The following is a 13,198-nucleotide window of genomic DNA, read 5'->3' on the forward strand; positions in this document are numbered from 1 at the left end:
GTGAAAAAAAATGGCAACAAACTAAGCTCGTTTTAGCTTTAAAACCACTAAAAAGCCAATTATTACTTATCAGACCAAGTCTTGCCTGCAGAGTTCAGACATTCTTTAAGCTAATAATGAATAGACCAGTGGTTAAAAACCAAACAACTAGCTCAAAAGATGGTTGAAGGAGGTTAAAATTGTGCTCGAGAAAAAGACATAAAGCGGACACCTCCCACTGTGCCTTCAGCCTGATTTAAATAAACAAAAAGAGAGGAACAGCTGATGTATTTGCTGCACCAGTCCCTGCCCTAAGATTGAACTTGCGCTTTAAAAGCACATTTATTTCCCCAAATAAATTGCAGGCAAGCGTCAGGCACATCACTTTGCCTGTATTAGAAGGTAACGCCCCATGACAGGCTGTAATTACCAACAGACGAGAGACTCGGCTGTGGAGAACCGGGAGCTCAGAGGCAGCAGAGGATTGGTGTGTGCTGTCGCATCTGAGCACATACCCATGTGCGTGTTCGCGAGTGTGTGCGGCGGGCTCTGACTCAGCACATCCACTCGGGCCTCAGAGGCGGCTGCCTCTTTTATTACCTAATCCAGTTTAGGAGATGAATCCGGCCCGTAATCTAATATTCTCATAAATGATTCCCGCCATATACACACGCGCCCCTGACTTTAGCTATAACCACAGCTTGCAGGCTACGGCGGTGAAAGGGACGCCCACACAAGACAGCATTTGTACTTGTCTCTTTTTCACTAATTGCACTGTGAATACTCAGCTTTTTGCTCATGCTTGCCTAATGGTTTGATATTTACAGCACCTAAGCTGAGCGAGTTAAGAGCGGTGAAAGGTTGCTCTGGTTCAGGCCATTTTTCCTCCCCTGCGCCGGTTGTGCGTTATGGATGAAAGCTGATGTGAAAAGTTGTTTCTAATGTCAGCTTTCATCTTTCCAAGGTCTCCCCAAACCTTGCTCTGTGCCTAACAGCGCCCTTCAGGCACGAGCCGGGCCTCTGCCCAGATTTCGGAGGCCAGCGAAATACCCAGCAGCGCCTTGGACACATGTCCAGCCAGGCACTGCGACTAGCGGAGGTGAAAGCTCACTGAGCAAATCCCTCAGAGATACTGTGTCATGTATTGTTTCATTTTCCCTTCACGCCCTCTCTCGTTTTTTTTCTTCGCCTCGCAATCCTAATATTTGCCAGGCGATGCTGGCGTTTCCACAGACCAGAGTCCGTATTTGTTCAGCGCCTGTGAAGCCAGCCATGATGAACGAGCCTGGCCACTCAGATGTATTCGCATTTTCTCCCTACATTACACAAAAAACTACAACAGACAGCAGTCAGTTTATTGGGTTTAATTTTGACATTTTCAAGCATGACTCAAATGAGGCACATGGGGAATTACGTGTGGAAAACACCACTTGACCTACTGGAAACATCACAGTGAAACAAAAACTTTTAAGGCAGCACTCCAGAGTCCAGGGACGTGTGGGAACGAGATCCAACACAGCACATAACGTAGGAAACAAAGGATGGCGAAGATAACCTCCTCAGGTCAGCGCACCAATAAAACGCATCTTCTTGATTTGTCGATTTGCATTTGAAGTCACTGTTTCACAGCATGCTGAGGACAACAGCGACTGAGCTCGAATTTACTGTGTTTGTGCGGCGCAAAATTACTACTTCTTCTTGAATTAATGTAAATGTAGATAAACAGAATGAGGCACAAAACGTGTCTCACAGCCGACACATCTTTCTTTGTCAAACCCAGGAAGAAATGAGTATTTGAGCTGCTCGAAAGTGATGAGGAAAAGATGCTACAGCAAGGGTGACATCTCGGTTGGACCGTCCTGTCACTGAGGGTCACCCAGTTCATCCCCACGGCAACGTAATTTCTGTCTGTGCGGTTGAAAGGCTTGAGGGAGACGCTCCCCGCTAACACAGTTCATGTTGCGAGTGTGAGCTTAATCCTCTGGATATAAATAAGAGGCAAGGGAAGGGTATATGTGCATGCATGCATTTCCATCCATATCAAAGCTGACCCCCAAATCCATTTTCAAGGCACTTTAAGGCACGATGCTGTAAAAATGTATGTTGTTTAAAAAAAAAAGGCCTTTCAAAAGAAATAATTATGCTGTAATGAAAAAATAGAATTAAAAAACATAAGAACGCACAGTCCCGGAATATAAAAACATAGAGAAGTACACAATTTGGTCTTTCTTCCCCTCACACTTCTTTAAGTAAACATAGTTATATACTTGGTTTTATCTGCTTTAATTGTGATATCTCATTTTTTCGAGATAACCATAAAAAGCATGCAAGAGTTTATTTTATTTGGCCTTTCACTCCCTCATTCTGGGTAATATTGTATTACAGATCTATAGATACTTCATACCCAGCTGTTAAAACACAAACTACCAGAGTCAAAATCGACTTCCCTCATTTTTTAAGAGTGTACCAGTTTAATGCCCTGCCCAGTGTCCAGTACAGCTGGGGGGAACCAAGCCAGTTTACACCTCCGGAAGCAGCGCAGACACATGCTACACAACCAGAAAAGGTTGAGGCCGCAGCACCAGTTGGAGAGGTGAACCATGGGATATGTAGCCTTGGGAAAGTGGGTCTTCCAGTGCTTGGCCACGTCACTTCCAGTGGGCAGGTGGAGCGTGTAGTCGCTCCAGCGTTTGGACACGCCGTAGACGGCCATCACGGTCCTTCCCTTGTCTGACCACTGGGTGTCGCTGTCTGGGTTGCAGTTGAACTCCACCCACTCGGAGGTGAAGTCCCCGAGGAAGGGGGTGTCTCCGGCCTCTGGGTCCACGCTGGCGGTGGACAGCTCGGCCCCCTGCACGGCTACATAGACGCTCTCCATCCTGCGCACCTCCTTCACCCAGGGGAGGGAGTTTTCAGTGTCCAGGACGAGGATGAGACGGGAGCAGTGGCCGGCGTTCTTCTCCTTCCACAGCTCCAGCAACTGGGCCAGGTGGAGGCTCTCACCTCCTGCAGCAGTGGGATGGAGAAGAGAAGGACAGGAAAAGAGAAGTGAGCAAGGAGGAAGAGTTGGAGGAAAGTGAGCGTGGAGAAAAGGAAGGAGAATGATAAATTTGTATTCCTGTTTTTTCTATGCTATGTTTAGCGCTAAAACTCTTCACCAACTCACTTACAGAGATATACAGAGTGGCGGCGAGCTGCTACAGGTTCAGTGTCATGCTCAAGGACATTTCAACAAGACGCGTGGCTGCTGATGGACACAGCGGCTTTTCAGGGATCAAACCTGTCAACTGGCACTTGCAGGACTGTCTGGCTGTCTGTCACAACCACATAAATTGCACAAAGATGCCGTTTTCCAGATGGCGGATCCAACAAACAAAGATCAGGGCTGTGGCATCTCGCCGACAGATGTACCGAATCGTTTCCATTACTTCAAAATAACCATTTATTGTCGGAAAGTGCAAAGTAAATAAGTGCTGAGGAGAAAAATGACTCCTACTGCTGGCCACAGAGCGAGTGATTTATATTTGGATACGAAATTGGGCTCCTTCCACACGCCTGAAAATCTACAACAAGCCGATTTAGGGAAACTGCTGTTGCATTACTAAAGCAATTTGCATGTATCCACAGTGATCAACAGAGTAATGACAATATAATTTAGGACTGGACAACGCTGCCACAAAAAATCTTCATAACTGGAGGAATCAGAGTGAAAATATGACTTGAAATCAGCAACTGTGCCCAGTTTGGATTTCTACCAAAACAAGCACAGTTTTTTTTCCAAAATGTGTACAATTATCCACTAAACGGCGACTGAAACCATCCCTTCAGGATGGTGACACAGGGAAGTGATTATCTTTTCATTTGGATTTTTTTTTTCTCCTTGTTTGCAGCAGCACGCAGAGATAATGTGTCAAGTAATGACACGGTGTTAACCTGCTGCGATTCTCATTTCTGTTGAGGGAAGGCTCGTGCAACTTTCACAGGATCTTCTCCTCAGACCTCTGCGCAGCGTCCATCTCAACTCTTTCGGCTCGTTCGTCTGATCTGTGCAAATCGGACTCCGATTGACCGAGACGAGCGGAAATGAAAAGAATGGAAGTCAGAGCGTAATGCAAATCCAGTTTGCAGGGAGAATGCAGTATCTGCCGAACGCCATGCGACACAACAGCTCTGCAATGAATACTTCTGTGTTCAGGTTTTGTTGTATTCAACTGTGACAGCTACTAGCCAACTCTGAACAGATAAAACTGATGTCCAACTTGCTGTGCGTTGTGATTTTTGGTGGCTGCTTTCACTTGTGCCAACATGCTGACAGTCAGCATCCCACAGGAAAGCTTTCACAGATAAACCTGCTGCGAATGCAACAGCAAAGATCTTTAAAAATGCCTAAATAAATCATTCTTGTTCGACATGAAAGTTAGTTCACTCGCTATCTTGAGTCAAGAAAGACACCTGGAACGTGTATTGTTCAATAATAAATCCTAACGCTTATTAATAAAGCAGCATTTTGGCACCTAATACCACTGTTATCGTATAATAATGGAATGGTGCCCAAGCCTTTTCATCTTTTATGTACCTCCACAGCCCTGTCAGATGAACTCAAGCACTCCTCCATCAGCACCACCCATCATGTTCCAAACATCCAACTTGGTTTCAAACCGGCTGTTCTTTAACAGACAGCAAATGGATTTTTTCCCCCTTCAGTGAACCGTCAGCGCTGCGGAAGCTGAGAGTGGCCGAGCTTGCAATTATTTTTGTTACTGCCTCCAGTTCATATATGAGTTCCTGTCTTTCCACGAATGCCATGGCAACTGCAGAAGTAGTGCCTGGGGAACAAACCCCTGGTTCGCAATCACTGTAATAATAAGTCTACTGATGGTAGAAATGTACTTTAGATGTTGAATGGTTTGTCAGTGTCCTTTGGATGGTGGCTAGTTGTCAGTGTTGTATTTTATTTATCACAATCTCATGTTACTGCACTTGAGGGTAACTGTAATAAAACATTCTATAGGAATAAAACTGCCTGTCTTTTGCTGTGCCGAGAATGGTAAGCATGTGGTGGTGTTGCAGTCAAATGAAAACTATCAGGGACACACTGGTCATTTTCATGCTTTTTTCAAGATTGCATCCCAGATACATTCACAGAAATTAAATGAATGAGAGGCCATTTAACTGGGAGGGCTGAGAATTTTCCAAGAATGATAAAGAGAAATATGTGGGGTTCTCACCGGCCAGAGACCAGGCGCCGGTGCCTTTGTGTGTGTGCCCACTGTAGAAAATCAGATAGGTGTCATGACGGGGCCCGTCTTCTGTACGCAGCTCCAGAAAGTTGCGCAGCTTCGTATGCAGGGCCTCCAGCGTGACGCCGCTGGTGGAGTAGTCGCAGCCGAACGTCTGGATCATGTGGTGGGAGAAGAGGCGCTGCATGTTGTTCAGCATGGCTGTAGAGCGCAGGTTCAGCTGCTGCACCTGCTCAGGTGGCAGGAGAGTGGGCTGGCCGTCAGCGCTGGACAGAAGAGAGAGATGAGAGGGCGTGAGGATGACTTCCTTTTTGTCTGCTCCGAGGGAGACTCGAGTTCGGTGGCTTGTTAGGAGCAGGGGTGGAGGCGAGGGAGACGGGGCGCAAGCAAACGAGAGATGAGTGAGTGAGAAGTTGATAGTTTGACACATACCAGGGTGGAGTAGCTGTCTGCAGCACCGGGGAGAGAGCAGACGGAGCAGAGGATGAGAGGAGATGGGGGAAAAGGATATGGAAGGAGCAGGAGAGGTGGATCACTGCTGAAGGAAATGACATTAGCCTTGGGGATGTAAAGGGAGTCAAGAATGAAAGGAAAGATAAAAAAAAAATGGCAAGAAAAGAGGGGGTATAGAGAGGAGAATCGAGCGGGGTGACAAGAAATGAGAGTAAGAATCGAGGTTAAAGATAGCTGAGGGCAAAGTGATTTTAGAAAAGCGTGTGGATGCATGTGGCACAAAGCCCTGCCTGATGATAACAAGTGGATGATAGCACAAAGGGGCCACACACACACACACACACGGTCAAGGCTAGCAGCTATTCAGCGTAGTCATATATTTTCTATCCATCTCTGGACTTGATGTAATTCATGGCCAAGCGAACGGCAAAGTCATACTTCACTCTTATAGACATCTGTATCACTCTGCCGTTATATTACACCCTGTGCCCATATTATCACCTTCAACCTCAACTTGACAAGATCAGGAGAAAGTTTATCTTTATGTCATGTGGACACTCCTTGTGTTATGCTGGCTCAGCTTCCGTTTCACATTCTTCTGTGTGCTTTTTGAGAATTTAGCAAACAATTTTCTTCATATTTTGAAGGAAAGACAACAGCGTTTTCAGCCTGCGACCACATTTACAAATATATAAAACATACACAAACTACACTCGGTTAAAAAGTGGCATGCTGTGACCTTTGCGTGGCTTCACGAGCTCGCCGTTCACCTGAACCCGTCTGATCTTTTCAGATCTGGCGGCGCCCACAGTAGTCAAGTCTTTTAGTTTGAGATTCAGAGCACATCTTCCCCCGTTAGACTCTCTCTTTCATCCTGAAAAAAAAATCCTGTCCTTTTCTCCACAGCTCTCTCAGAACTCCACCCGTCCCTCCCCTCTTTCACAATCCCTCTCCTTCCTTTGCCGTCCCTTTTTTTCCCTGCTTTCACCGCCGCCCCTCCCTCACAACCTCAGTCCTCTCCTTGTGTTTTCTTACCATCGTCTCGCCCTCCCCGTTTTACCCTGCGCGCCTCCCCCTCTCACCCCTATCTCTCTAATCTCCCTGTGGGGCTCTTGTCATTGTGAAAACATGATCTGCAGCCATCAAACAGCCGATTATACACTGCTGCATTCTCATCATGCTCTCGGTCCTCCCTATGGACCCTGCACACGCAGCCTTGCATACAGAGCGCTCCAACAGGACATGGGCCTGCATCCAAAATCACCTGGAGAGTTAAACATCAGTACCTGGCATCCCATCTGAATGCTAGAAAACTAAAACTCAATATACAGCGAGTAGTCAGAAATATGTATACCAGCCAAAGCTCTCCAGAGGCTGGATTTCAACGCCTCTGAGGGGCTCAGGAAGATGAAAACGCTAACTTATAACCGATGGCTAGCTTCAGCTGTTTTTGAGAAGACGTGTCGGCATCATCAAAACTAACTGGGCTATTTCACTATAAAATAAAACACTTGGCCGACTGAGAGGGGCACTGCGAGAGGCAGCTGCAGCTAATGGCTAACTGCTCCATCTGAGCAACTTAGTATGCTGCGGAGGGAGCACAGGAATGATCCCTTAAGGGCCCAAACATTAGCGGCATGTTTATGCATAGTTATTGGCCTATTTATCCAGTTGGTTTTTGTGTTAACTGAGGAGGGAGTTGGAATGAGTGATCATATTTACCAGCGCCTGTGAAGCCAAGAAAGGCTTCGACGTGGGGCAAAGTCAGTCCTGTGTGTGTTTTGCCTCAGCGTAGGTTATGATTGGTTGCGTATGCAGACTGTCAAACAAAGTCACGCTTAACTGCTGCAACTATAGTAAGAGTGCATTTACCTATTCATGGCAGAGACCTAAAATAAATATGAAATGTAAAAAAAATCTACTGAAACAATGAAGTTAATTAAGAGCAGTGTTGAAACAATGAATAGATTAAGTGCTTAGTAGACTGACGGAAAACTAATCTGCAATCGATTCGTTGCTGAAGTCATTTTTTTCAACAAAAACACCAAATGTCCTCTGGTTGCACCTTGTTATTTGTGATGATTTATCTTTTCTTTGTCTTACGTAATATTAAATGTATTTTTGGGTTGAGGACAACACCTTTATGAAATTGTGACGGCCATTATTTCATATATTTAATGATGAAGCGATTACAAGAAAAACTAAACAGCAGTTGCAGCCCTAAGTAAAAGAAAATTAAACTGATTGTTCAAGTCATTCATCAGGTAAAAAATGTCAGATTTTTTCCTCTCTGCTTCTTGCTGTTTTGTGCCATTATAAATTTAATATCTCTGGGTTCAGACAAAACAAGCAATTCAAAGATGTTGCCTTAAGTTTGAGAAATTTTGGCACGCACTCAAAAAAAACAACCAAAAAAAACCCCAGCTTATGTCAAATCACCGTCACACTCGCACGTCATACTCTTCTCACTGTATTATACATCCAACACACTCGTCACTCTTTTGCTGCATTCCTGCTGCCACAGCATTCACCTAAAACCTACGCTGTCAACTTGCTGCTTCTGCAAATTCTAGCTAAAGCCCACGCAAGTTTGTCTGTGGAAGTCTGCATGCATGCGTCTCCTCTCCAGTACCTGCAGTAAGCAGTAGGTATGACCAGGGCGTAGCCAACACAGGTCCCCCCCAGGCAGCTGCCCAGCTCGTGGAACAAGCCGTGGGTGAGAGACTCCAAAGGCAGCACCACCAGCAGAGCGCTGAGAAAGAGACCGTTGGAGGGCTGCAAAAAAAGCAAAAGAATCAGAGTCACTTTTACTCACCACTTAGAGCCTGGACTGAAGCAATCAGACGCACTTAATTGATGGTGACACTTTGCAAGACAGTGATACAGTTTGTGACTGACACGGTGTTATTATTGCAGGACAAAACATGACAGGACCAAACTAAATGGAGACACAAATCAGTGTATGACAGCAGACTAAACATACATTACAAGGATCCACTGCAAGAATAATTGCTGTACTTTCTGTGTAGCCTCGAGTCTGGACAACCCCATCACAAAAAAGTTGGGATGTTGTGTACAACAAAGATAAAAACAAGTATTAATTCATCACCTACTTGAAGCTTCTTTTTTCTAGATTTTAATGCTTAAAAGTCCACTAACCACACACATAATTGCATATACCCTCAATATTCACACACTGATACATAACTCCATGTAGTGACATAAAGCAGGTCTTGTGCTACAGAGCACTGCTTTAAGTGCAATCAATTTCTTGAGTCATTGTGATGGTATAATGCAATGCTATTTAGCGTCCTCAAAAAGCCACCTTGATTTCATAGCACGGCAATGTATCTGAGGATGCAAATCAATACCTGCATGGTTAAGTGGAGCCACGCTTGAGCTTGCAGAATATATTGAACTGCCTTTGCGTATGCCCAAGTTGAAAAATGTGTTACACTCATTCACTGAACTTTCATGAAGTCGTATACCCCTGAAATGTACAATAATACATTCTCCAGGGCCTAAATGTGGTATAATAATAAATAAATATAATAAAATAATATAATAAGGAAGCACAACACAGTGTAAAGGAAGACTTTATAATTATAATGCAATCCAGAAGTGGTTCTCCCAGAGTGATAACCGATTTGCTGCAGTCAACCCCAAAGTCTGAGAGTTGGGGGGATGCTCATGAGCAGCTCGGCGCTTAACAGCACTGCACTCACAAGCCGACTTCTGATTAGGGAAGTCATTTCAATACAGTTGCACAAAAGCGTGAGTCTGCTTTTCAGTCAATCACACTTCCACGTTTGAAAGGAAGATATAATACATAGAATATGGATAATAATGTCTTTGAACAGGCAAATTTATTTGCCTTTATTTTTATATTTACTATTTTTTTTCTTCTGAATCCAATGTAACACCCTTAAACATTTACATAGAGTTGGATCAACACCTCTCTGAATATTCCTCATTTTACAAAGGCTGCATTTATTGCTGAGACTGCATTAGATTGTACCAACGCTCCTGTTATTGTGTGTGTGTGTGCGTGCGCAAGAGGCGCGTGGATTTAAGTGGCTGACCATATATTACTGTATTTCAACAGCACAGGCAAATAAAAAGCTGTAAAACACACACACACACACACACACACAAACACACACACACACAAGAAGAGCTTAACGCTAACTTCCTCATATGCGAGTGCAGACAGCTCCCACTTTCTCAGGCAAATTTGCAACTGGCATCAACAATGTGCAGATCTCAAATTAGGACTCAGGCCCATGAGACTCTTACAGGGTAAACGTCTAATAAGGCTAAATAAGTTATTGCTGCTCTTTATGCAAGTAGATAGGGATATTAAAGTGCTAATTAAATTGGTTCCGCATCAGAGCAGAAGCGCCTCAGCTTGGGGAGCAACTACGAACGACACACCGCCACCAGCATCTCTCTCCAGAGTTTGTAACATGGGTGTGTGTGATGTTTATAGAGGCATTGTCATGAAAGTGTTGGAGCTGCAAGAGGAAGAAGTATACCTTTTATCTTTAGATGCTTTACAAACCTGGCTATAATAATTTCTGATGATGGCAATATTTCTGATATGACTTCAGTAGCAGTAATCTGTCTTGTGTGTCCTACCTGCCAGGACACAGCTCCCAGTATGACCGTTGACAGCATACTAAAGAACACCAGACGCTCTGAAATGAGGCAGAAGTGTCGGATGCCCCTGGAGGCCATGACTTGGTCGAGACTCCGGCTACTGGATCGCTGGGCCCGCCAAGCGTTCTGACACTCACTCAACTTGGTGTGGAAGCCCCATATTGTGATCAGCAGAATGATGTGGCAGATGGACCAGAAAAGGCCAAACAGGCAGAAGCCTGGGATCACCAGATACCACAGCTCCAAGCGACCAAGCTATGCAAGGCAAGAGAAAAGTGTCATTAAAAACAGCCTTAAGTTACATGTCTAAACTATGCAAAATGCTGTGTCATTATTCAAGAACACCTGCTTCATAAGGGTCGTGAATGCGAAAAAATTCTTAAAGTCACACAGAAGCCCGAAAGACTCACATAATGGAAATGTCAATTTTCTGACAACACAATTTTTGCAAAATGCTGAGTGTACCTTTAGGGCAGCCAGGACAAAGAAGGCCAGCTCAGTCAGACTCAGAGGCAGCAGGGACAGCCTCCTCCACACCTTCCCCATGGAGAGTACTGGTGTCCAGCGCTCGCTGGACCCCAGCCCACTGAAGTACACATCCAGCACTGGCTCACACAGCTGCCTGCCCAGGTAGCAGCCTAAGGCATAAGGGTTGGCTGTAATGTCCAAGGCCTGGAAAAACACAAGAGAGGTAACCAAGGCAAAACTGGCCAGGTTGGGCAAAGCCAGAAGGGATTTCATCCTCAGGTCCACAATGAGAGCCCCCAGGGCCACTACCAAGCCTATTATGGCCACTGACTTGTGGAGAAGCATGGTAGTGCTGGCAATGCCAAATCCCAGGAGCTCTAGCAGCTCAGCTGATGTTAGCAAGGTTGGTTTGTAACGGATGGAGCTGCATATTCGCTCAGTTACAGCCCATACTGTTTTCATGACTACGCTGGCTAAGAGGAGATAGTTGGCAACCAGTTCCTTGACATTAGAATCCAAGGCGGGGCTGTTGAGGAAGCACAGAAGGCCGAGCAAGAAGCCAAACCACAAATGGAACAGGCTGAGGCTGGCTTTCTCCATGGCAAAGTAGTAATGGAGGATGCTGGCTATCCCCAGGACAAAGAGGCCGAGGATGAAGATGACTAGAATCATTGGCTCGCTCGTCACCTCCCAGCGTACGTACATGCCAACGCATACCGCCACGAGGAGGTTGATGCTGGACAGGTAACCCAGGCAGCGCACTGATGTAAACATGTCCACCTCCTTGGCTCCATCCGCCGTCAGCCCCTCTTCCTCTTCCTCCCGAGCCATGGCTGGCTTGAAAACGACTCGTACAAACGCAGTGGAAGTCAGTCAGTTTCCACCGGTCGCCTTCTCTCGACTTGCACAGAAGGGTTGCAAACAGAGGCCTCTTGATGTCATCCTCCAAAATCAACCCCTGTGAGCAATTCAAACAGCAGTGTTACTCAAATGAGTAAATATCAGTGTATTATCCGTTTGTTAGGCATCTTTTAGTTACTCATGTTCAGAGGACTTAGTAACGCCAAACACTCATTAGTTAATGCGTACGTGAGCTTCCTTAGTCTATAAAAAGTTTTATTGCCACTTACACGTTTCTTACCTTATAAAATCGATTGACAGGAGGATATAATGGCTAAGAATAAGGTACAGTATGATTTACCAGATCTAATTATCATAATGTGGTTGACACTCAGTGGTAAGCAGCTAAACAGTCGAGATAAACGTGTCAAAAGCTTGGCAACATATCAACAGATTATAACACTGACTGCGGCCCTGCTGTCAGTTAGTGACGATGTGGCACCACCGCCGGGAAGTTTGCTAACTTACATAGCCGCAGCTGAGTTGACGGTTAGCTAACTCGCTGCTTCGCGCCGCTGTCTCTTCGGCCGTCAACGCAACAAGCAGGAGCTCCCCCTCCCACAAACGCCAGAGCGAGCGATTTGAAAATTAATGGTAGGTAATGCCTTTATCGTCAAAATGTTGCTTGCATGTTGTTTGTTTGGGTGACAGCAGCTCTGCTTCCGGATTCCAAAGTACGGCGTCTAGCGAGTGTCAAAACAATGCGTTTCGCTTTTCAGGGACAATCGTCATAAAACTGCACAGTCGTCCTCGAAAACGTCACGTGACCAAAACATCTAAACGTGAAAGAAAAATGTAAATACAAATACAAAATATTTACAATTAAATGAATACATGAATGCAGACATATCTGCGTATGGGATAAGCTACTTTAATTCATTTTCACCGTTAATTTCCATTTCTTAAACTTGTGTAAACGTTATAATATGAAAAATAAAATGCGCAGCATTGATATAACATTGACCAGTCTTAGCATTATTATGTCTTTAAACAAACAAACAAAAAACTTAAGTTCCTTTCACCTTGTCAGTTTGCATTTGCCATCTCCTAATAAGCTGCCTGAAACTTCCTGAACAAAGCTATTCTCTTTTAGGTGTTAGGTGGGCTTTCAACAGCCGGTGAAAGTTCACACTGAGATGACAGAACTTAAAGAAAGCCTGTATCTTGATAGTTTATGAGACTAAAACCCCCAAATTAAATACCGAGTGTATTATAAAACCATATCAGAGAGTATATATATATATATATATATATAATCAAAGAAAGGTGCTGTAATTGTGAGGAAGGATTTTGATTGGAGTTCCTAATTTTTTGCTATACTGACTCTCAGTGAGCCAGGAGGCACAGTAGCCAGTGAAATGCAGCAATAATCAGTGTTATTAATTACACCTGTGCTCTTTCTACTGCTACAGTAAAAATAATTAATGTTTATGCCAGAGAGCCTCAAGTTTTGGACAGATTGCAAAGTATATATATGCAAAGGTTCTTCAAATTGAGAT

The 13,198-nt window shown here is 44.7% G+C and overlaps 1 protein-coding gene across 1 annotated transcript; it reads right to left on the reverse strand.

Annotated features, from left to right (window-relative positions):
* Nucleotides 1-1,328: 1,328 nt before the first annotated feature.
* On the reverse strand, nucleotides 1,329-12,365 carry tmem168a (transmembrane protein 168a). Its single transcript, XM_041963959.1, has 6 exons — nucleotides 12,168-12,365; nucleotides 10,797-11,757; nucleotides 10,311-10,586; nucleotides 8,305-8,447; nucleotides 5,208-5,485; nucleotides 1,329-2,985 (listed from the first exon to the last, which is right to left on the reverse strand). The coding sequence occupies exons 2-6, from the start codon at nucleotides 11,628-11,630 to the stop codon at nucleotides 2,435-2,437; spliced, it is 2,082 nt and encodes a 693-aa protein (XP_041819893.1). The 5' UTR covers nucleotides 11,631-11,757; nucleotides 12,168-12,365; the 3' UTR covers nucleotides 1,329-2,434.
* Nucleotides 12,366-13,198: the final 833 nt, after the last annotated feature.

The sequence above is a fragment of the Chelmon rostratus genome, chromosome 22 (genome assembly GCF_017976325.1).
Source record: "Chelmon rostratus isolate fCheRos1 chromosome 22, fCheRos1.pri, whole genome shotgun sequence".
Lineage (NCBI taxonomy): Eukaryota > Metazoa > Chordata > Actinopteri > Chaetodontiformes > Chaetodontidae > Chelmon > Chelmon rostratus.